The 26,105-nt window shown below is 33.0% G+C and overlaps 1 protein-coding gene across 2 annotated transcripts in view; it reads right to left on the bottom strand.

Annotated features, from left to right (window-relative positions):
- The window catches only part of LOC145277556 (GDP-mannose 4,6 dehydratase-like), a 337,466-nt gene that overhangs the window by 172,905 nt on the left and 138,456 nt on the right, over positions 1 to 26,105 (bottom strand). Inside the window, exons 4-5 of one of the 2 annotated variants that reach the window (XM_080129028.1) lie at positions 22,856 to 22,873; positions 15,324 to 15,433 (exon numbers count right to left, since the gene is read on the bottom strand). In XM_080129028.1, the coding sequence (XP_079985154.1) occupies positions 15,324 to 15,433; positions 22,856 to 22,873 (128 nt within the window). The remainder of the gene's footprint in view (positions 1 to 15,323; positions 15,434 to 22,855; positions 22,874 to 26,105) is intronic. The other variant, XM_080129029.1, reaches the window with a different exon arrangement.

The following is a 26,105-nucleotide window of genomic DNA, read 5'->3' as shown; positions in this document are numbered from 1 at the left end:
AATTTTTTAAACAAATATACACACACACACACACACACATTATATATATATATATATATATATATATATATATATATATATATATAGGTTTATGTTTACTATAACCTTTTTACACAAATAAAATCGAAAACACTAATAGGGAATTAATTAAAATGAATGTTTAAAAGAATATGAAAATTAGCTAGATCTTTTGCAGATGAACGCAATTCAACAACCCATATATAACAAAGTTGTATTTTCTTTTTAAATAAATAGAAAAAAAATGGGGTTTTAATATGCATATCAATACACACAAAAAAAAGAACAAATTTATAGTAGTATAGATAGAAGTGTACAATTGTTTCGACCCATACGGATATTGTTATATATAGTCCCTGCATATATATTTTTATTATTTTTACATCAGTATGCCAATAATTTCTTCCTTACTGTCTTATGTGCATTTCACATAATGAAAAATATTGCCTTTAGTTTACATGGCTTCTCTTTAGGGATGATCAAATACAGGGTGACCCCCCCCCCAAAAAAAAAGCTAAATGGAGGCCATCTAGAACATATGCTGTAGAACGGAGAAAAAAAAGGCCAAAGACCCTAGTGTTTTGATGTCATGTTTTGAATATAATAAACTAGTTATGGCCAAAGTTTCATTTCATTCAGACAAAACACTAAGAAAGAAGGGACTAATTATTAACAAAAACCAACAACACAGTGTTCCAAAACAAAATAAAAGAAAGATGCTTAACACGATACGTGATAAACATGAACAAAATCACTTTAAAAATGATAATTAGAGGACTCACCCTTAAAAAAAAAACTAATAAAAAAGACATTAAGTCTATGAATATTCAGAAAGCAAAATGAAAATCATTTTTAGCGGCAGATTAATTCCAAATTACTCTTTAAAACAGACTAGTAAAAGAGTTCATGTAATACCAATCAACATTGTAAGTTCAAAAATAAAGATGGCGGATTTTAATCATTTCTGGAATATTTGTATACTTTTTATGATATACGCGAAACCAATTAAAAAAAAATTAATTGGAAATTTTACAAAAAATTTTCTTTTGATAATGAATAAAGCTGGAATCTCTGAAATGTGCGTAAGACTTGTTAGAATGTTTATTTCCGGAAGTCGATTTGAATACTTGAAAATTTGAATCAATATATATATATAATATAAAGCTGGACGTCTGTGTGTGTGTCTGGTCACGAATAGGCTCCTATATGGTTGACTATTATAGAAAACTGATCACATATAATGATAGAAGATGTATCGAGACACAGGAATGGGTATGTTTGATCTGGCATAATGATGATTCATTAAAACTGTGGGGCCTGCATACGCACCTGGTCCACAAAGTATGGAAATAAAAAATTTAAAAATTTAAAAAAAAAACGTTTACAAGTGTTTTTGATATAGATGTACATAATAATACTTTGATAAGTATGTTTTAACTTAAATAGGGATGGTATAATAAAATTGTGGGGTATGCGTTCGCGCCTGGCCTCCTTAGAATGGAAATAGGCACGAACTTTAATAAAGACTTTTCATATCTATCTGCGTAAGTATACTTTGATAATTTTGTTTCAGTTTGGAGAAATATGGTATAATAAAATTATGGGGTGTTCGTTCGTGCCTGACCTCCATAGAATGGACATATGTCACAAAGTTTAACAAGGTTTTTTAATATAGCTCCACAGAATATTGTGATAAGTGTTTCAGTGTGAACAGGTATGGTATAATAAATTATGGGGTTTATCTATTTTATTTTTACTTTCATCATATTTTGCTTTGGTTTTGATACCCCCAAATTCGAAGCTATCTCTTTACAACCCTTGCTTTTCATAACCTAGCATACATTCATAAATCAGAGTCCATTTTCTGTAGGTTGTTTTTGAACCCAGTCAACGACAGGTACTTTTGCTAGTATTGAATATTTTAAAATGTACCATATTAATATAGCAATATGTATTGACTATATCGAATTGTATTGTATTAACAGAATTATTTATATGTATTAAAATAAAAAACAAACAATAAAAGAATTGACTCAATTTTTTTAAATTATTTTGCAAAATAAAAAAAATTGGCAAAATTCTAAATCAATATATGTAATAAGTTTATCGTGTTTTGAAAGTGATTTTTTTGTAGAAAAAAAGACTTCAGTTTTCGCAGGAATTTCCATCCAATCAAACAGACTATATACTGGTTGAGTGTCACATTGAAAAAACATTTCATTCTGGGTCAATATCTTTTTGTTTGTATTATTTTGATTGTTATGTCTTGAATAAATAATTCCAATTATTTTTGAATTGGGAATAAACTGGGGAAATGATTCAGTTATGTTTTTGAACTAGTTGTTAGAAAAATATTATTTTTCTGAAAAAGACCATTTTTTTTTTTTTAACCTAAACCGGTTATAGAAAGAAAAATATTGTTTGCATTATGAAGTAAAAATAAATAGATAAGATTGCAAAATATTTTCTCATGTTGGAGTTCTTCATGACATTACTATTATTAGAAGCAAAGGGTTCGTATAGATTTTCAATGTTCAAAGTTTTTCAAGGCCTTCTCCAAACGAAATTCAAGTTTTCCAAACAAAATTTGGGATTTGTTTTACAATCCATAGTGATTCGAAAAAGTGGTAAAAAAAAAGATCAAATATACAACAAATGAATGTTAGCATCCGCCAATAAAAGTTATTTTACAATCTTCTTGCATTGTTTTTTTTTGTGTTTTTATGTAATTTTAAACGCTTTTTATTTAATCTCAACTTCTCTCTTTACGGCTTTTAATTTCCAACCATATTGTCCATATATATATATATATATATAATTTGCCTGGCCGGCTTAATTTTAGATTATCACTTTTGGGGGGGGGGCGCCATTGGAGAGTCCCGTCGGCACAAGAGGTTTTTCTTTTTTTTTTAGAGGGAGGGGGGAGGGTATTTATGGCAATCGCCACTACTCTTCCCCCTTTAAAAAAATTATAAAATTAAATTATAAATGAGAACATAAATAGATGGAGATTTCAATCTTTATCACAAAACTACCCGAGGTAGTTTTGTGATAAAAGGACATAACTCTTGTATCCACAATACTATTCAATTTTACATTAATGTATTTCGATTTTATTTTCAATATTTAAAAAACATTTTAATAGTATTTTTATAAATACTTAAAAAATGATTTAATAGTATTTATTTCTATTTTATTTTTAATATTTCGGCACAAAATTTTACTGGACACAAAGAATACAATTTTTAAGACATTTTCCATATTTTCAAGGATTTTTCAAGGAAATAATAGAAATAAGGCCTTTTCAAGGCAAACTTCAAAATTTAAGGACTTTTCAAGTCTTTCGAACTCTGAAAGGTAAAAATGGTTGCGAAACATTGCTTTAGAGTGCCATGATTCAGATTCAAAGTCAGGTATGTCGCATGCAGATGTTCAGCAAATCAGCAAAATAAGCAAACAAAAACAGGTGATAAAAAAAATAATTCTAAAAAAGACATCACTTTCTTGACAGACACCAGCACAACTTGATATAGATATTCATTAAAACCTACTTTAGTCGCGACGGATGTCAATGTGTAACGGAAGAAGTCGAACATTATTAGGGATGGTTGAAGGAAAATAATAATTAAAATATAAATTGAACTGATAAAAATAATTAAAATATAAATTGAACTGATAAAAATAATTAAAATATAAATTGAACTGATAAAAAATGAAGAAAAAAACCAAACTTTGTTAATAATATAAGATTTTTTTTTTTTTTTTTTGTAGGTGAACAAAATTCTTAATTGACTTGTGTGAACACGCAGACATACTCCTTAATAACCCAGAAAGTGATACTTTTTTTAAACCTTTGCTTATTCCCAACAATGCATACTGCCACTAAAACATAAGAGCTTACTGTGATAGATATCAAATTTATAGAGAAGAAATATGAGTGGGGAGTTTGGCAACAAGATTATTTATTCAAATTACATGTAAATGTCTGTAGGTTGGTATGGTCTGAAAAACACAGATTAGGGAAGAAAGCCAGACAAGTGGTCTGAGAAAAGCGATTAAAGAAGAAAATCTTCCAGCATCTAGGGATCTCTTCAGTGAAAGGTTGAGATTTGTTAGCTAGTCGATTGGGTATATATTAGAATACCTGTCTCAGGACAAGTAATATTAATTCCCCAAAGTTTTAAATATCGTTTATTTCCCTTTATGAAGATTAAACTGAATAAAATGATACTGAAATTTCTAGAATCTTTTTTAAAATTTTAATCAAAATTCATTATGTTATTTTGACTCTAAAAAATGTCTGAAATTTAAAACTTAAGCTTAAGAAGTCTTAAGAAACTGAAATTTACAGAATCTTGCTTAATTGGTGTCTAGTAACTATAGATCAAATTTAATGCAAATCTGAAATATTTGAATTTTCAAATGTGAAGTTGCACCCATATTATGACCCCTAGTAAGACTCCAGAGAAACTGAAATTTGGGGAATATTTATTAATCGGTGTCTAATATCGATTGTTAAAATTTCACACAAATTGGAGGTATCTGAATTTTTACAAAAGACTTCCATCCCATTTTCTTTTTATTTCGATTGCAACTTATCAATCCTTGTCTTGAAAATTTTGAAAGACTTTATAAAAATGGTTACTCGTCCTAAGATTAAAAAACAATTTTTGAGATGAGGATTGATTATTTATATAACCTATATATTAATATGATAGCGTGTGTTATTTTCTGTGTCAGACTTACATCCGGGTCGTTTAATTGTTATGCACTTCCATCTCTTATCATAAATGATTTTACCAAGAATTGTTCATAAGTTTTAGTTTCGCTTTCGATTATAGCTGATGGCACGCAAGTCATTTAATTATTTTATAAATAATTTCACTAAGAATTCTTCATAATTTTGGTTTCAGTTTCGATTATAGCTGATGAAACTCCAATAATCTTCTTTTTTTTTTTTTTAAATAATTTTATCAAAAATTCTTTGTAAGTCTTGGTTTCGTTTTTAGATAATGGTACCTTAGCAATCTATTTTTTTATAAAGAATTTTATCAAGAATTCTTCATAAGTTTTGGTTTCGGTTTCGATCATATCTGAAGGAACTAAAAGATATATATATATATATATATATATATATATATATATATATATATATATATTTATTTTCATTCATAAGTTTGGGATTCGGTTTCGATTCCAGCTGATGAACCCAAGTCATATAGATATATTTTTTTATTTTTGAAACTGCAACTTTCTAATATTAGAACATTAACTCAATAATAATATATACGAAATCTGCAAGAATTAAAATATCATATTTAAGCGTTCTTTACGACCTGACTACATCGGACGTCCCTACTAGCTGGGATAAATACTTTTTCAGTTTAAACAAAATAGCTACAATAATATTAGAGCGTCTCCATTTATGCTGCACATCTACAGAATACCAACATAAATGAACGAGTCCCCTGCGGAATTTCCACAGGTCCCGCTAGTTTAGATTATTTGAACTACTGTTCTCGAGTGTTATTTTAATGTTTCAGTCGATGTACCTTTCAACCTTCAAGTGTATGTTATCGATCGTGTCGAAAATCTGCATCGATTTTTGAACAGAACATTTTATTTAAACCATAGAATGTTCTCGCTAGCTGGTAGCATGTTCTCGTTCCGTCAGCCATAACTGGGTAGAAGTAACTGGGTAGAAGTCCCAAGTAATTCACAATTTTATTTTCAGTGTTGCTCGCACTGAGGATTGAACCTTCGACCTTCAGAAGAGTGTAACTTTTGCAACTGAATTTTACTAAGTACTTTATCCACTACGCCACGGGTGCTTGCAGAATGTTTTTTTTTTATTATTATTAAGAGGTGTGATGGGAGTGAAGGGGAAAGGCGTATCAAAAATATTTTTCGCTCATCCATAAATTGGTTCGCACAACTTAACATAATACACCCTGAGGACAGAAATGCCTGTTGTTTTAGCCATTAAACAAATCTTAACAGGGACCATATAATATTTTTCTTAGGAAAAAAAAGAGGTTAGGGATTTTCTAAAAGTTCCAAAATATGAAAGGCAAACAGAGCGAAGGGATTGAGACGACGAGGAGGATCGGTTGGGGAAAACAGATAAAGAATAAAGAAAAAGTATAGAAAAACAAAACTAATTTTAAAAGTAAAGGGAAGAAAGAATGTAGAAGTGGGAGACATGAAAGAAAGGACAAAAAATAACATTTAAAAATGTTGTCTTTTACACGGACTTGAACCCTGACTTCTTTAACTGCTGGGAATGTCATTCAGAAAGTTGCCTACGTTTGTTATAATTGAAGTCTCAGAAACGCATGCAGTGATTATTCAAGCGTGTCAGGCTGCACTGTAATTAACTTATTTTTCTTTCGATCCACGCCAATGATTCTCTTTATTGTTAAAAAGAAAGGAAAAACGGGGAGGGGGGGAAGAAAAGGGAAAGAGAAAGAAATGGGAAAAAAAGAATGGAAGAAAATAAAAGATAAGAAATGAAAAGAAAAAAATAGAAAAAAATGTATAAAAAAAAAAAGATAAAAAGATGAGCAAAATATTGTGCAGATTTTTTTCCTTTCCTTTAACAAACCAAGTGAATGCTTATAGCTTTGAAGCCGACATTATTCAGATCATGAATTTCGGCCCAAATAAAATATACACCTTCAGTACACACACATATATATATATATATATATATATATATATATATATATATATATATGTTAACAGCCGTCACGCTCGGTACATCTTGGTCAAGCGAGTTAATGCTTTCTGTCAAAGCTTACAAAGTAGTGCAGAAAAATCAAAAGTGTAGCATCCTCCGAAAAGTAATGGCTTTCAAAACAATATGCTAGAACTCTTTAGAAAAGCGAAATAGGAAATAACAAATGAAGCCAACAACAGTTTGTCAAAAGTAGCTGAAATGAAATTAGTTTAGAAGCCAAAGAAATATTTAAGTTAAAAAGTATGTGTGTGTACGTGTACATGCGTTACAAAAACTCTGTTGATCTGTATATCTTGTCACCGTGCACATATCTTGCTTGTCTATACCTTGTCACCGTGTGACATCATGATGATGATGTCACACGGGCGAATAACGTAAAGGCTATAAGCGGTGAGAGGAATAGAATGATGTAAATAATTGAAAGAGAAAAAGGAAGTGGGCGGGAAAGGGTAGAAAGGAACGCAAATCATCCTCCTCCTATCCCTCTTCGTTAAAATCTTGAGTCATTGATCAATCAGGTGTTACTCTATCATCTCGTAAATGCTAAACTTTTTATTGTTGCCATATTTGGGCTGATGCATCTACCACTAGTCTCTTTCACACATACAGGGTACGAAATAGAATCACTAATCTAAAAGGTCCTGCATTGTCAACCAAGATCCAAGATCCAAACCCATCCCATCACTGCAATGTTGCATCTCTGTATCCATTTTACAAGTATTTTAATGGAATCTGCTTGGATGAACTTATAGCACTTGTGTCTCATCGACGGACATATTGCTGACTAACCCAACAAGCAGCAAAATCCCACCCCTTCACTGTTGAGATCCCTAGATGCTGGAAAGCTTTCTACTCTAATAGTTTCTCACTTTGGACTGCTAACCTTTGGAATTTCCTTCCTGTTTCCTGCTTCCCTGAGTGTAATAACCCACAGGTGTTCAAATGTAGTACAATCAGATATCTCTCCAAGTGGTAACATGCCTTATTGGGGGGGGGGGCAATAAAAAATAAGAAGAGAGATAAAGAACTGACAAAAATTAATTATCAACGCAGAGTTTCTAAAATCTTTTTTCTGCATGTTAATTAGATTGAAAACAAAAATTGTTTTTACTTTAAATTGGAATAAATTATTAAATAAACAAGTGTATTATTCAGTTTTTTGAAACTCAGCGGATTAAGGACAATCCACTTAATTTGTGTCTCTTTTTTGAAAATTAAATGTTTTTAACACTTGTTGAAGTGTTTCGTTTACATATTTTATTAATTCTTTGTTCTTCTTATAAGCTCTATTTCCTATTTGGTTTTATTGAGCTTTTACATCTGGTTAGGATTACTTTATAAATATTAAGTCTTTAATATTTATAATATACTTTAAGTTTGCTATTTGAATTATCTTTGTAAACTTAATTGTAATTATTATTTTATATATATATATATATATATATATATATATATATATATATATAATGTTTCATTGAACAGCAGGGATAATCCCTGTTTGTTTCTCTTCTGATCAGTTTTTCCATTTGGCGGGCCAATGTTCAAACGTTATATACAAATGGAAAAAGAAATTTGCCATAGTCACGAATGTTTTTGACTTCCATGAGTCGTCTTCAAGCGAGCAATGTATTAAAAAATTGCGTTCGGTGAATTTACTGAAAAGTTGTTTAAAATCATTAAAAGCATTTAAGCATGCCCTCCCCTCATATTGAGGCTAACTGATAGTCAGTTTGTTTATGCGAATGAGTACAGCTTACATGATTGGGAGGCGCAGGTTGCAATGTGAGACAGCTAAAATGGCGGTGCTTTTTATTATGTTTCTAAATTCATTTTGGGGGGGGGGTCATATGCTACAAGGGAAAGATAGGTGACATGGAAGCCGGCGAGATATACTGGTCCTAGTTATGCCAAGTTACAAGTTGTTTTTGGAGACACATTCCCCTATAGGACATGGTGTTGCTAGTTTTTAGTAAATTTCTGTTGTCTGTCAGATTATTGCTTATTAGTAACTGAGTTGTTTTAATTTTTTATATTATAAATCTAAGTTTAGAATTTTTTTAATGATGGAAATGTGTTTATGTACGATATTTCTTTTTTTTTTTGTCAATCTTATAATTAGCGTGCATCTAGTTACTGTAGAATATGTTAACTATTAGTGTTTTTTGTAATGGTGGCTAAAGTGCGTTTAATTTGTTGATCAACGATATAATTTGGGAAGTTGTTATTAATAAGGGTTTATTTTATGTCAGAGAGAAAAAAAAATAGGCATTACTTTTGAAACACCTCTCGTATATTAGTGTTGAGATGATTAATTGGAATTGGAAAAATCAGAACTTTTTATGGTATAGGATTCGGAATCGGAACATTTTGTGTCTATTTTCCGATGCCATAAATAATTCCTTTAATTGTTTTTTTGATTTGATTCTGTTTAAAATTTAAAAAAAAAACCTTCCACTGCTGATAGTAATGATAAAAAAATATTTATTTTAAACTACCAGTAAAACTAAAATCTATAGATCATCCCCTTCCACATGTGTTTTTACGTTTGAGAAAATATAAGCACATTTAACGTGTGTGTTTTACAGTAATCAGCTAATATTTAGAGATTTATAAAGAATTGGAATCAGTAATTGTATCGGAATCAGGAATGTAGTACAAAACCAGGAAACATATTGGAATTGTCCCATCACTAATGTGTGTGTGTGTATATATGAGAGGGATTCCAAAAGTCATATCTACTAGTTTTTATTCTGACTAAATGGATCAAAGAGGATTCCAAATTGAATTGTCATGATGACTGAACTCATGCATTCATCATCTGTTGTGGGAGAATCACCCTCCAAATGGACTGTTCTATCCATTATATAAACCAAGACCTTTTGATCCCAGGTGTGGATTAAACACTAGAGCGACCCTTGCCTGCTCGGTGACGTTTACTACTCTTTTCAGTTGTAACCTTCTTACGTTGTTGTTCCAGTAATACATTGTTTAAACTCTATTTCGTTGTTCTGTTTTCTTTGTGGCTTATTGCAAGCCATAACACTGGCGACATTGGATTCAGAAAACGTACTCACGTTTAAAAACAGTGTTCTAAAAAACTAAACACTGACTACATTGAATTCAAGGAGCATACTAAAATCGAAACCAGTAACGACATTGAAAAAAAAAAAAAAAATACTCGCTTTGAAATAGTATTCTAAAAATACTAACGACGTCAGACTCAAATCTTATCAAGCCTAAGGAAATGTCTAACATAACACTTGCAACTGAAAGGTTCACAGTAAAAAAAAAAAAAAAAAAACGCAGATCATTACGGAAAAAAAAGAGTTAAAAAGAAAAAAGTTTGTCATGACTTTCAAAGATAGCGCTGTATTTTTGAAAAAAGAAAAAGGTTCGTTGCAACTTAGAAAGGTAAATTTTTATACTTTTGGAAAAAGAATTTGTCACTTGTGGTTTTCGCTGCTAAAATCGGGCGTTATTTTTCTTTCTTCTGGAGAAAAATATATGACTTGATTTTTTTTTTCTTTAGACAATGAATTTTTTTATATATTTATGTTTTTTCTGTTCGTTTTATTGTCTGGAGGAAGAAATAAGAAAAAATAAAACGGTTTTGTAAAATTCAGCGAACGTTTAGAAATTGCTAATGCTGACAAAGCAAAATGGACGAATTGAAAGTAGGGTTGGAACATTTGACCAAGTTGCATATCGATGCCGCAAAGCGTCAATCACAATTCGAGGAACAGCAAAAGGAATTGCAAAAACAGTTAGCGGAATGTCAAATACGAACCGAGGAACAGCAAAAGGAAGTTCAAAAACAGTTAGCCGAACGTCAATTACGAACAGAGGAATTACTTATAGAAATTGTTCAAAATAATGCGAACACGGAAACCAATTCAGCATTTTCTCAGAATACAATATGGACTGCGATAGACAATTTTAAATACGAGGAAGAGGAAAAATCATTCGCAGCGTATTTTCGGCGTTATGAAGATTTTTTTAATATTGACTGCAGCAACTGGTCTGATCAAAAGAAAACCAGACTTCTACTACGAAAATTAGAAACGGCTGAGCATGATAAATTCGTGGATTACGTCTTGCCTCGGAAAACAGCAGATTTATCATTCAATGGTACGGTAAATTTGTTAACAGAACTTTTCTCGCCGAAAACGTATCTTTTCCATAAACGTTGGAGATGTTTGAATGTGGTAAAAGACGATAATGATGATTTTGCCACCTACGCAGCTGTAGTGAACAAACACTGTGATGATTTTAAGTTGTCTGAACTAACAGCAGACAATTTTAAATGTCTTGTGTTTGCGCAAGTGTTAACCTCAGGAAAAGATGCGGAAATCAGGTGCAGAGTCCTTACAAAATTAGAAAATGAACCAAACTTTACACTTCAAAAATTTATTGAGGATTGTCAAAAAGTAGAAATTATAAAAAAAGATGCAAGAGATATCGAAGCAGGCATCGCGAATATAAAAAAGTAACTAAGAAAAAACCGTCAAAATGGCACACAGACACTAACCACCGAAACTCAGAAAAACTAAAAGCACCGAGCGCTTGTTTCAGACGTGGTGGAATACATTGGGTAAGGGATTGCCCATTTTTAACAAAAAGATGCCATTTATGCAATGAGATCGGTCATAAAAGTTTGCACTGTAGGAAAACTCACAATAGAAGCCGTGTACATCAAACCAGAACTAAGGACATCGTAGATGAAAATCTATGCAAATATGTAACGGTTAACATTTTTGGCAACGCTATTAAATTCCAATTAGACAGTGGATCGGATCTTTCAATAATAAATCTCAAAACGTGGAAAATATTGCAAAAGCCGACTATGTTAAAAACTAACAAGACGACGACAGTCATTAATGGTACAAAAATTCATTTTGAAGGTGAATTAATTACAAACGTCACTTTATGGGGGAAAACAAAAAAATTAAGATTGTATGTGCTAAAAGATAGTGAGAACAGGTTGGTTCTGACAGCATGAAGGAGTTTCGTCTCTGGGATCTTCTTATATCCACATTCTGCAAGAAAATAGATACCCGCCCAACAGAAAGGTAGAAACTTATAACTTGTTTTAAAAAAGAATTCACAAACATATTTACTCCTGGCCCGGGGAGATGTACAAAAATGGCCGCAGATTTTAAGTTGAGACCTGGCACACAACCATTGTTTAAAAAGAAACATAATGTCCCGTTCGCTTCCCTGAACAAAATAAATCAGGAACTAGACAGATTAGAAAGCATCAATATACTAGCTAAAATCGAATATAGTGAGTGGGCTGCTCTGGTAGTTTACGTAAAGAAAAGGTCCAGGGAAATTCGAATTTGCACCGACTTCCTGACTGGACTCAACGAGTCCTTAGAAGATTTTCACTATCCATTACCTAGTCCAGAAGAAGTGTTCACGAAATTATATGGCGGCAAGTTTTTTTCTAAGATCGACCTAAGCGACGCTTACCTACAGATTCCGGTAAATGACAAAAGCACTAACCTCCTCTGTATTAACACTAATCGGGGTTTGTACAGATACAAAAGACTCGCGTTTGGTGTCAAGGTGGCACCTGCAATATTCCAGCAAGTAATGGATACTATGCTGTCCGGCTTGGACACCGCAATCGCATATCTTGATGACATTATCATAGTGAGCAAAAGCAGGGAGGAACATGAAAAACATATCAGACAAGTATTCAGTCGAATACAAGATTATGAATTTAAGATCAAAGCAGATAAATGCTAGTTCTTTTTACAAACAATTAAATACCTGGGTCAAATAATTGATAAAGATAGCAGACGCCCAGACCCAGATAGGGCGACCGCTATTAAAGAAATACCGGCACCAGTAAGCATAACTTGATTGCAGAGTTTTTTTAGGTTTGGCAAATTATTACCATGGGTTCATCCGAAATATGCACAAATTGCACGCACCACTTAATGAATTGCTGAAAAAGGATAAGGCTTGGGAGTGGACAGAAGATTGGCAGACATCATTTCAAGAAATAAAAAGAATCCTGACTTCAAAACTATTCCTAGCGCATTTCAACCCACAGTTGGACATAATAGTAGCTAGCGGCGGTAGTCTATATGGCGTCGGGGCGTGCATGCTACATCGAATGCCGGATGGCTCGAAACAGCCTATTGTTTTCACATCACGGACTCTCTTGCCAGCAGAAAAGAATTATTCTCAGATTGAGAAAGAGGCCCTAGGAATCATATTTGCAGTTTAAAAATTCCACTGGTTCTTGTACGGAAGGCATTTTTTCTACAAACCAACCATAAGCCGTTGATATCCATTTTTGGATCAAAAAAAGGACTTCCAACATTCACTGCAAACCGACTATTAAGATGGCAGACTATTCTACTGAACTATAATTTTACAATTCAATTTCTCCCCTCAAAACAACTAGCCCATGCAGACGGTCTATCAAGACTGATTCCTGCCAAAATGGAACCTCTTGAAGATTCAGTAATCACGGCACTACATATTAATAGTGATGTAAAAACCATGATAAACAATATTATCCGCGAACTGCCAGTCACACTTCAGGAAATAAAGTCAGACTCCCTAAATGACAATTTCATTCAAACCACGAAGCAGAAATTAGCACTGGGTGACACCAGTTCAGACATTTTTTCTGGTTGCGACGAAATACTGTTATACGGTAAATGGGTTGTCATCCCCCAAACCCTTAAAAAAGAATTCCCAGGGATTTTCACATGAGGCATCCAGGAATAAACAGAATGAAAAGCCTAATGAGAAGTTTTGTTAATTGGCCAGCTATGGACAAAGATATTACCGACATGTTGAACAGATGTAAACCTTGGCCTAAGGCTGAACAACCATGGTCAAGGATCCACATCCATTATGCAGGGCCTGTGGAGGATTTTTACTACCTGATAGTAGTTGACTCTTACTCTAAACGGCCAGAGGTACTAAGATGCAAAAAACTGACCACGGTAACAACGACATTTTTTATTGGAATTGTTTGTTAGGTTTGGGGTTGTAGACTGTTTGGTTATTGACAACGCTACACAGTTCATCTCGACAGAGTTCAGAGAATTCTGCGAAACGTATCAAGTCAAGCATATTACGACACCCTAGTACCACACCAGAAGCAAAAGCCAGGTCAAATGCTTCGTCGATACGCTTAAAAGGGCATTAAAAAAGGCGTCTGGTACACCAACAGAAAAGGCCCTTCAGCAATTTCTGCAGATTTACAGAATCACGAGAAATCCGAACAAACCAGATGCTGGATCCCCAGCAGAAATCATGTCTGTACGGAAAATAAAATCCGTATTTGATAAACTGCTACTCAAACACATAGTACACAACAGAACCTCTACAATGCCAACGAAACGGTTTAACAGCGGAGATAACGTGTATTTTTTAGACATTTTAGAAATAACGTTTCTTTTGGGGAACAGGGCACGATCTTACGAAGAATCGGCCATGTTACATACATCATTCAGGGCCCAAAGTTCCAACATAAGAGATACTTGAACCAAATCAGGAAACGCTTCTACAAGATCAAGAAGAACCACCACAGGACGGCAGTGAGGCGATTGAAACTGTATGACTGTTTTGACATAGACCCTCCAAAAGGGATGTCAGAACAGAGACGCTCCAGAAGAAAGAGGAAGCGTACAGACCCCTTGGTGGTCTGCCCCAAAAGGAAGAAGTACTGATTTCCACAACCGCGGAAATCAGCTTGGGAGGGGGGTGTTGTGGGGGAATCACCCTCCAAATTCCAAATGGACTGTTCTATCCATTATATAAACCATAGACTTTTTGATCCCAAAAGTGGATTAAACACCAGAGCGACCCTTGCCTGCTCGGTGACGTTTACTACTCTTTTCAGTTGTAACCTTTTTACGTTGTTGTTCCAGTAATACGTTGTTTAATCTCTATTCCGTTGTTCTGTTTTCTTTGTGGCTTATTGCAAGCCATAACATCACCTGAAAGTTTCATCATTGCTGCAGATATCAACAGTGTGGACGCTAAAAAAGCAACCCCTGTCATGGACGTGCATCAGTAGCAGAGATGCATCTTTGAATTCCTGACAAAAGTGCATTGAGAATGATGGTGACTACGAGGAAAATTAATTCTGGATCACAAAAGTTTGTTTTAATAGTACCACTCTTGTTTTCGTAGCTCTTCAAATTTTTGAGTTAAGGAAAAAAGGTTTTATTTCTGGAATAACCTGTGTGTATGTGTGTGTGAGAGAGAGGGAGAGGTAGAGAGAGACTGGGATAGTATACATAAGTTCATGTAAGTATATTTAATCCAGAGTTTTCATTAGCACAAAGAGATAAAAAAATGTAGAGGAGACAATTCCATTTTACTTGTTGACCAAACCAGACAAAAAAACATGACATTCAACAGATGAGAATATAACAAGACCGATACTGTCATAAGAACAGTAGTTTAAATAATCCAAATAATACAAACTATCAAAGTTGAATATAAAAATTAACTTTTACAAATAATCTCAAGTAAAAGTTAAATTGTTTCAATTTAATGAAAATGTATACAAGCAAGCATTTTATAGACTTACCTTCACGTGACTCTGAGCTGCCAGATTATAGATTTCAGTCGGTTGAACTTCACTGACGATTTTGCCCAAATTTGTGCTATCTGTCATGTCTCCATAATGAAGGTGCATTGCTGGATAAAAAAAAAAATAACAAATTTGACAATGGTTCCGAGGCGACGTATCAGGATTTATATTATTCACCCTCTTCAGACTGTTTCCTTGTCAAATATGGCATTTTCAAAATGTTTCAGATATTCTACTTCAAGACTTCTTCAGGTTTAAAAAAGAAAGGAAAACTATGTACTTTACACTGGAAATGTTATGCAAAGTAGTCTCCTAACTGATACCGTACCAAGCAACAAACAATACAGTGGCAAATAGCGGACGATATAGATATGAAGCACCCCAGAATAAGCAATGACCAAACGGACACTAAACACCAGATTTTTTAACTTCCATTTATTAACAAACAGTATAATACGCACTTTTATAACATTTAGATCACAGGTTTTGACTTTTAAAAAGTTTTACTATTAAAAAAAAAGGAGATATGTTTACAAAGTTTTATTTACAAATTAATTTAAAAATTAAAAATGTGCATATAACATAATGCAAGCAAATCGTTAAAAAAAAATTATATAAAAAAAAACATAAGTTATAAAAAGATTTGTTAATAAAATTATAGATTTTTTTTAAATCGTTCGTTTGTTCATATATTTTGGTTGCAGTATATATTGTAAACTTTTTTTAATCTGTAAAGTTTACAAAACTTTTAAAAAGTTTTAATATAAAAAAAATGTTTTCCATATTATCCATCTGCTAATAATTTAATACAGTTTTATTTACGAGCATGTTTTGTCATGCATACATTTTTTATCTAAATAAACAGCTTTTTGTAAAGAACACCACTTTTTTATAAATAGTAAACCTTTTTTGCTTCTATAAAAATCTGATCTAAAAATTATAAAAGTGCACGATTCAATGTAAGTAGAAGTTAAAAAATCCAGTATTACTTTTGGTCGTTGCTTATTTTATTTATGGTGTACTTGAAATCCATATGGTTCCAAATAGCTGAGATTTTAGACCAACCGTAACACTCACATTCTTCTAATTGCCAAACATATTCTTTCTTTTATAATGTCCAAAGTCCTTAATCTGAATTAAATTCGCATATGCTTATGCAAATCACATCACTCTCCCAAGTGTGTGCACTCGTGTAGATTAACCTCAGTTCATGTTAATGTGATGCTCAGGTTCTAATTTCCCAGCATGTAAGACAAAATAATTCTTTTTATAGTTAATATAACAAATCATCTTCATTCTCTGTTGCTAGTCCTGGTTCACCATTTCTACGGCATTTTTTTTTTTTTTTTTTTTTTGTAATCTGTAACCTTCAGCAAATGGAGTCCTATTTAGTGTAACATTTTTATAAACAAAGAATACGAAGAAAATGTTAGCGAAAGAAGGACATGGGAAGCACACAATGTTTTCGTGCACATGTAGTTTATCATCCACAATTGCAGTATTATCCTCACCTTTTTCTCAATCATGATGGTCACAAAAACATGTTCGCACAAATTAACACTTTCTAGAGATTTAGTATTCTCAAAGCATAAAGTATACATCAACCTCCCCCACTCATCTCGCAGAAGGAAATACAAGCACTGTCACAAAACTGACCTAAACATGGTCCAGAAAAAAAAAAAGAGAAAGATTCCATCAGCTTATTTGCTACATATCACTAACAACTTCCTCTATATGATTTAATATCCTGCCATGTCATACAAATTCTAAATACACTTTTTGGAATGTTCCACTTTTCTTAATTATAATCTGAAATGGAAAATTTCAATTCAAACATTACTTTTCGACACCTGCATCTAAATATCACTACACTATTGGTTAACTAGCAGGACCTGCAGAAATTCCACAGAATGAGAAATATATTAATCAACAAATGTTTTGATGAAGCTGATATCTTTTTGGATATCACAAAAAATTAGTTTTTGGGGCAGAAAACTGATAACACGTAGCAAATACGAGTTTATTAAAATTTTTATGAAAATAGTGTCTATTGTCTTTTAAATATAGAATTGACCCAAATAAGAAATTAATAAGTACTAATAAATACTCAAAGAGTAATATTGTGCTACATAGTTCAATACAAATAATAAAAACACATTGTAAGAGACAATCTTTAAATTACTCCTTCTGTCCAGCACCACTTGGCAGATAATATTCTTTTTTGCCATTTCTTTCTTTGAAGAATCGCTGTACACCAAAATTATGAGTTCCTTTCTTACACAATTACAACAATGATCTTATATTATAATGATATTCAAAACGAGGCTACATCAAAAGGAGGTCACTCATTCTTGTCCGTAGTTGCTAGATTTTGCGATTTTGTCTTTTTTTTTTTAAACCAAAAATTGTATTTGGTCTTTTTCAAAACATATGGACTAAGGAAAGCACAAGCAGAATATTACATAGATTTTTTTTTTGCTTTACCTGGGATTGAACTCAAAGCCTCTAGGGAGCATTAACTCAAAAAATAACCCTTCAATAATTTCTATATCCATTATTCAGCAGATATATAAACGCAATCGAAACAATAATCATTTATCGCAGTGGATTGAAATTTCCAGAAGGTTACCAATTATGACAAGAAGCACATTGTAAGAGACAGAGAATACAACGATCGAAACACTATGAACATGGTGGCAACCAAGATGAAGGGAAAGAAAAGGCATTAAATAGTGTTGGTTTGACCGTTTTATAGCAGATCAACCATTTTGGAGTTAATTTTAGTAAATAATTTCATACTTTAATTTCTTATTTCTAATTATTTAATCAATTCTATTGTGTATACAACTGGTTTTTATTATGGTTCTGAATTTTTTTAGATGAGAATTGATTATTTGGATTATTTGGATTTTTGGAACTCCTGTTATCATCTTGAGTGTTATTTTCACAACGTTTCGGTCGATGTAACCTCCACCTTTCTTCAGGTGTATCTTGGCAAACTTTAAAATCCTTTTGTCGAATTCCAGAATCTGCATGCAATTTCGAAGAGAACCCTTGATTTAATACATGGGTGTAGCATGCTTTCATTCTGTCAAACATGACTTGGTAGAAGTTCTAAGTAATTTACAATTATATTTCGAGTACCACCTGAGTTTGACAAAAAGATTCCTAGAGTTCGACAGATGTACCTGAAAAAGGTCAGAGGTTACATTGATCAAAATGTTGTGAAAATAACACTAAAGATGAGAACAGTAGACTGAAGAATCCAAATAATTTTATTGTCTTTAGTTTTGGTATATTCATACAAGACTTTTATACACACATTTTGCGCCATTCTCCTTTCTTCAAACAAACAGATAATTTTCACATGAGGTTCAGGTGACAACATTGTACCAATAAGTTGCTATCATCAAATTATTTTGTAGCAATTCATGACATGTATTTTACGCATTGCATTGTTGGAACTTCCTGTGACAAAACAGACATGTATTATGCATTTGGTTTTATATTATGTTAATGAATATCTAAATATGGTATTCTTGCTAGTCTTCCTCTAACAGTGTGTGGACGTAAATGCATACGAAATGCGAAATGACGTCACTGTAAGGAAAAAGACTATGAAAAGGAGAGAAAGCATGTTAGCGAAGATGATCACGTTAGTGACGTGGATGACGTTTGAGATCACATTAGAAACATGGGTGACATAACAGCCGTAACAAGAAGTCACACATGGCAGGAGGATGAGGAAATAAATGTCATCATTAAAAAAAAAAAAAAATGTGTCGAGTTGTTTCCCATTCTTTGTCTTCTTTGCGACTACAACATGTTGGGTCCTGGACAACATTACACTCCTGGTCCAGAAGCAACAAACCTTATCATTTCACCCGATATTTTTCTAAAAATATGTTAAGTACCTATTAGAGGGACCACATAAAAACCGGCAACATCACTTAGTGAAAATATTTCTGTGGAACAAACTTGACACACTCAGATTGTCAGTCCATATCGTTAACCACTATCACCTCCCTCGTGTTGATGATAATGATGGTGATTGTAGTAATAGTAGCAGCAGCAACGGTGGTGGTTATGGTGATTTCTTTTTTTGTTTATGAGCTTCATACAATTTCTTTCATCATCTACGTTGCATTCAGCTGCCACAATAATTACAGTTCAGCAATTTATTTGCCAACTAGCTGACTGCCTGGCATTGCCCGGTCGTACAATACGCTTAAACATGATATTTTAATTTATGCAGATTGCGTATGTATTATTATAGAATCAATCCGCTATTGATTATTATATATTACAAGGAATAATTTGCCCAGTGGACTAATTCGCAAAAAAATTTAAAAAGTAATAATGATAATGTCGTTCATTAAATTCCGTTTGTCTTTCTTTACAATATCACGTCAGCTGATATTTGGGATTGGAAAAGTCTCTTCTGATTAATGTTTAGTTTTAAAATATGCAAACGAAGAAATGATTTGCAGTGATTTTAAATTGTATCTCTTCTTTTATTGCAAATTGGACTCTCATTAATAAGAAAAAATTAAAATAAAATGGTGAGGTACACCGATCTGTAGTTGAATGTTCTACCACTGAGCTATATCTCTAGATGACAATAAATTAAAGAAGAAATGATTTGCTGAGATTTTATTATTTCTCTTGGCCAGTGTAACGCAAAATATTCCCCTGTAAAAATTATTTTTTATCTATAATAGAGAAAGACTCTTTTTAGGATCGGATTTTTTCGATTTTTAGTACCTATCTGATGAATTTCTGCACAAAAGATATCTAAGAACATTGTCAGACATAAATTACCTTTGTGTGAAATTTGCAAAAGATAGGCTTAGTCGTTTCGGAACTTACGAGGAAGGAACTCATACACACACAAAGTGACTTTTATATAAGCGTAGAGATAAATCAGAATTCCAGTATTCATTTCAATGACTTTTAGTGGGAGTTTATCTGCTCTTTAGCTGTTTGTGTTATATATTAGGGACCTTATGGCAGTGGCGATTAAGTTAACTAGTGTAAATTTTGATAAGGGTCACACTGAATGCATGATAAGGCAGATCCATGGAACAGAATCGTTCACAAGATGGGTGACAAGGTAAGGGAAAAAGTCAAATTCCATAACTACAACAGAAGTCAACATATATGAGGATATGACAAATGTTCGCTTCTGCCTTTTTTCTCCTATTTTTTTATTTATTTTCTTCTTGCGCACATTTTTTAATTTGCATGTACACTTTTTCGGCTGCTGCTGCTGTTAATTTCTTTGCAAGTCAGCCATCCTCCGCTGCTGCTGCTGCTGCTATTTCCCCACGCATTCATATGCACTAAGTTACAGTTGTTATTTTTGCATATAACATCTGGCCATTTATTTTTTCAGATTCAGGAACCTATACAGAATGATAACTGACCCCATTCCTTTCTAAATGAAAACTGCTCGAGACAAGGCACTAAGCCACTTGATGTAAAGGCAAGCAAGAACGAATGATGTTTATCACAAAGACAGGAAATATCTATTGATTTGGTTTTGAAAAAAAAAAAAAGAAAAGAAAAAAACAGGTTGTATGTAGAAGGAAAACAGTGAGCAGGAAGAAAGTTCCACAATTATGCAGTTCTTGGAATGAAATTATTAGAATAAGAAGCTGTATTACAATTAGGTATTAAGATAGTGAATTGATGGAGACCATTAGACCAACATAAATGAGTGAAAACAAAAGAAGCAAGCAATAGATCAGACGATTTTGATAAAAACATGCCATGTATTTATAGAAAAGACAGACTAGCAACATCACATGTATTTATAGAAAAGAGAGACTAGCAACATCACATGTATTTATAGAAAAGAGAGACTAGCAACATCACATGTATTTATAGAAAAGACAGACTAGCAACATCACATGTATTTATAGAAAAGAGAGACTAGCAACATCACATTAACGTAAAAAAAAAAAAAATAGTTGGAGGTTACATTGACCAAAATGTTGTGAGAACAATAAGATGTGGATGGTAGTCCAAATAACACAGAATAATTTTCTGTTGTAGATTAACAAATAAGACCACCACCACCACCACACACTTTTTAATTGCAGAAAATGCTCATGACAATCTGAGGCCCAGCTGCAGTACACACTTTAGCAATCTTTGAATTATTAAAAAAAAAAAAAAAAAGAAAGAAAAAATACCCCTGGGAAAGGTTTGAATCCATATATCTCCCTTCCAGTTATGAATTTAAAAAAAAATATCCTGAGGAAAAGTTTGAATCCATATATCTCCTCTCCAGTTATGAAAAAAAAAAAAAAAAAAATGTGCTTGCTTTCCTCCTGCCTACAGCCGTGGTCTTTTTAAGACTGGGGCTGATGAGCATCTCCCGTTTTTTGTTATAATTATCTTTCGTTCTTGCTAGATCCGCCTATTTCTTCTCTGCATTCTCTCTCTATATGACTATGTCTCTCAAAAACATCATGTTGCTAGTCTCAGTCTTTTCTATTATTGCATGTGTAGAATTTTCTGCGCCCTTTGTTCTAGCTCGTTTGACTCGTTGGTCTAGTGGTCTCCATCGATTCTTTGTATATTCTTATGTAGCAGCATGTTGTGGCCAAAGTGAAAATGTTTGAACTCATTTCAAACAATCGAATTCACGCAGGCATCCACCTGAACAAATAAAAACAAACAATATTTTGGACCAATCAGAGAATCGGAATTTATTCGAAATTCACTGTTTTGATATCTTGTAATGCAGCTTCCTATTCCAGTAACTTCTTTTAAAGAACTGCCGACTAAGACTAATAGGCATTTCCTGTTATTGTGACAATCATCTTTTGTTCTTACATCACAAGGTTTCTTGCTTTGTCTGGAGTGATTTCAATGAAAAAAAAAATTAATAGGGTAAACTTAACTCTTAAGCCTTGGTTGTGCAATCAGTCTAAGAGAAAAGGAAACTACTTATTACACAATTGTTTTCAGTCAGCCTGAACTCCTTGCCATTGAACTCAAGCAATGCCGGTTCAGGAGAGTTATAGTTCATGCTTCGTTATAAACTATCCATACAACAGGAAGTGCCCATTGTCTCTATTGATGCATTAAGGAAGTCTTAATTTCATCAAATTATAAAGGAGTATAAAAATATCAAGAGAAATGATGAATCCATTAAAAGTGGTTAAAATAAATCACAATAGAGAAAGCAGAACCAATAACTAAGCCCATTAAAAGTAGTTAAATAGAAAAACTCATTAAAAGCATTTAAAATAAGACAAACCCATTACAGTGGTTAAAATAAACCCATTAAAAGTGGTTAAAATAAATGATAGACAAAGAAACCTATTAGAAGTAGCTGTAAAAAAAAAGAAAGAAAGAAAAAGATGTGTATTAAAAAGTCATGTTCCTGCAAGAAAATGGTTAAGTCTGGAGGAATTAACAAAAAGGCAACCCGCAAGATAAATTAGTTGGTCATTGTAGACATCCAGTTAGAAGCGAAATAAAACGTCCCTCTTAAATCTACTCAAATGTTCACTTACCTGGACTATGGTTATTGGCTTAAATGAAAACAAAAATGAAAACAAAAATCGATTAATCTCAGAACAATGATCCATATTTTTCTCTAGCAATTTTAATAGATTAAGAAATAAGTTATCTGGCCTTCAGGCTAAGATCTAAGTGTAGTATCTGTTCTGGTGCTACAGTTAATTTGTCCTTAGTCAATGTAGAGAAAACCCTTGTATACTAAGGCAATTTGTATTTTTGCAACTGCTTTTGGGGAGCTGGTTCCCCCCCCCACACACATTAACAAGGACCTTGCGATACATTTTTGTTCTCTTGAGGAAGAAAATAAATTAAAAAAATGAATAAATACCTTTTAAAAGATTAGATTTATCGATTAATATCTATATTGTTTGTTTGCACATTTTTTAATTATATGGCCTTTGGTGTAGGTTCAAGTGAGGGCCACATCATGCCACCTCACATCTTCAAAGTCGGCATGAAAATCAACATTAAAATCTACCTGGATGTGCCGAAGAGTGCATTGATTCCCTGGTGCAGTTGGGTGGCCACTGGCAGACCTTGGGTATGGCAGCAAGACTTGGCGTAAGCCCACAAGTCCAAAGAGATCCAAGCTTGGCTTCAGAAGGAGTGCTATAACTTTGTACCCTTCTCTCACTGGCCTCCCCTCCTCCCCCAACCTGAACCCGCTGGACTACTTATATACGGTAGTCACCACTTATCAAGGCCTGAAGGCGAGTCAAGGACAAGGGTTAATGAATGTAAGGTGGTAGTTTAGTAATCGTTAATAGTGTAGATTGGGTAGAAGTTAGAGGGACGACTCAACAAGAACTCGTTTTCATTAGACTGAAAGGCTACCAATTATCAGCTGGGAAGCAGTCCAATGGAACAGAGTTCCACATGTGGGCAGTTCTAGGAAAGAAACTATGTTCATGGAATCTGAGTTTAGAATTAAACACAGATCAAGAGTGGGGGAAAAATTGTTGATAGTGGTTGTAGCTAGTCGAATGCTCTGTGAAAGTTTGGCAAGGAGGAACCATAGATGGATCTCAGACGAGCACTTGCCATGAAAATAACAATAGAGCAGAGTCAGGCTCGCAACCTCTCTTTTGTGGGAAAAAGTTACAGGGAAGAGAAAAGGGCATCACCTGCTATGCTTTGAAGCCAGTTTTGAACTCTATCAAGGCAAGATGTGGCAAGAGTATTTCATTTTTGGACATATGTAACTAATACAGATAGAGAATTGCATTGGCACTAAGATACCTACTGGAGCAATGCAATGATCCAATCATTTTTCCCGCAATCTTGGCAACAGATTTGATGTATGAGTTCCATTTCAGACCAGGAATAAAGGTCAGTTCCAGAATATTGTCAAGATATGGTGCTTCCTCAAGATGAGAGCCATTCATTTCAATTGAGGCCAGATGGGAATCAGAGTAATTATGATGAAAAGAGAGAAGCTTGGTTTTCGGTGCATGAAAATTAACCAGTCACCTTTTTCCCCCCATTGCACCATGTGCTCAAGATCAGGAGAGAGAATCAGTCATTGTTGACCTTTGAAGTGTTGCCATAGAACGTGGTGTTGTCTGCATAAAAATCTATGAATGATCTAAGAATTTGGGTTGATGTGGTTCCAGAAAGGCCATTTCGGATAAATTTAGAAAATTCTCCAATTGGTCTAAAATGTTATTTGTATTATTAATTTAGGTTAATGCCTGGGTGAATTTAGTTGTGTAGAAATGAGTATAAGAATTTTCATTTTGTATAATTATTTCCCTTGCTGATTTGTTTTTTGCTTTTTTTTTTTTTTAAATCATGATTAAAAATTTTTTCACATAATACCAGTTTGCCGGACAGGTTTACAGAATTAGTAAAAAAATAAATAGTGAAGCATGTTATAGTCACAGTAACATGGTACAACAATGATAAATGAAAATTGGCTAATCAGAAGCAAAGTCTCAGCTTAAATGCTATTTGTCCAACTTTGAAAATTCAACAAGATAACTTTATATGTTGTATAAAACTAAAACTGAGTTAATCCACGTTTGTTTACCTAAGGTTTTTTACCTATATATTTTAATGCCATAAAATACATACTAAAATATGGTACTCTGGTAATAGCATGGTACAAAATTACTGACTTTTTGAAAGGTGAATTCAGGATGCTATAGACTTACATGCTTTGAAACCCACAGTATACATTTTTTATTCATATATATTAAGCGTCCATTTTTTTTTTCAATTGGTTAAAATGCTATTTAAATTAGATCAGACGTCTCTTATATTTCTTTTTTCTTAAATATCTGTGCAATGTAGTAATTAATAGAATTTTATTATAACAATACAATCAACTTTGACTTTTCTTCTTTTTTTTTTACATAGGCATCACTACTTATCAAGGCCCAGAGGCCACTCGAGGATAAGGGTTAAAGAGTGTACAGTAGTCAATTGGACAATATAGTAATTGTCAGGAATGGAAATTCGGTAAATTTGTTAACTTAAGGGGAACGGTTTATAAAGAACTTGTTTACATTGGACTTGAAAACAACCATATTGTAGTAAGCTGGAAAGCAGGAAAACGGAAAACAGTTCCACAGGCGTGCAGTTCTAAGAAAGAAGCTTTGTTCATGGAATCTACGTTTAGGTTTAGGCACAGATAAAGAGTGGGGGAGGGGGAATTATTGATAATATTTTCAGCTAGACGAGTGTTTCTTGTGAAAGTTTGGTGAGAGGGGACCATAGATTGAAGCTCAGTCGAGCACTATATCAATAAATAAAAAACTGTTTTCCATTCTCGTTAGTTTTAGATAAATGAAAATTAAAAATAAAATTGTCTACTTAAATTATAATTAATGTACATGAAGAAAGAAAATGTAGACCGTGGATTTGATACCATTTTTCGATTGTGAGTTTTCAGCAGCCTAAATTCACCTTTCAAAGAACCAGCAATTTAGTATCAAAGTTCCATTATATTAATCTATCGAAATCCTTTCTTTTTTTTTTAATTAATAATTTGGTGAAAAGAATAAAGTACAAAAAATGGCGGAATAAAAATGGACGTAAAAAGATTTGGGATGCTAAACCGTTAGTACCGGAAATTCATGTTTACTTTATTCTAAAACTGAAACAATGTTAAATAACAAAATAATTAAACTTGTTAACACAAAACCGATAGTAAATAAACTGATTCGGCAATTCAGCACTTATTTGTTCATTTTTTTTTTTTTTTTAATTAAGTACATTTCCATATAAAAATTATAAAAAATA

Source organism: Euprymna scolopes, chromosome 6 (genome assembly GCF_053919585.1).
Source record: "Euprymna scolopes isolate OS-2025 chromosome 6, ASM5391958v1, whole genome shotgun sequence".
Classification (NCBI taxonomy): Eukaryota; Metazoa; Mollusca; class Cephalopoda; order Sepiida; family Sepiolidae; genus Euprymna; species Euprymna scolopes.
This window is presented reverse-complemented; position numbering and strand designations above follow the sequence as displayed.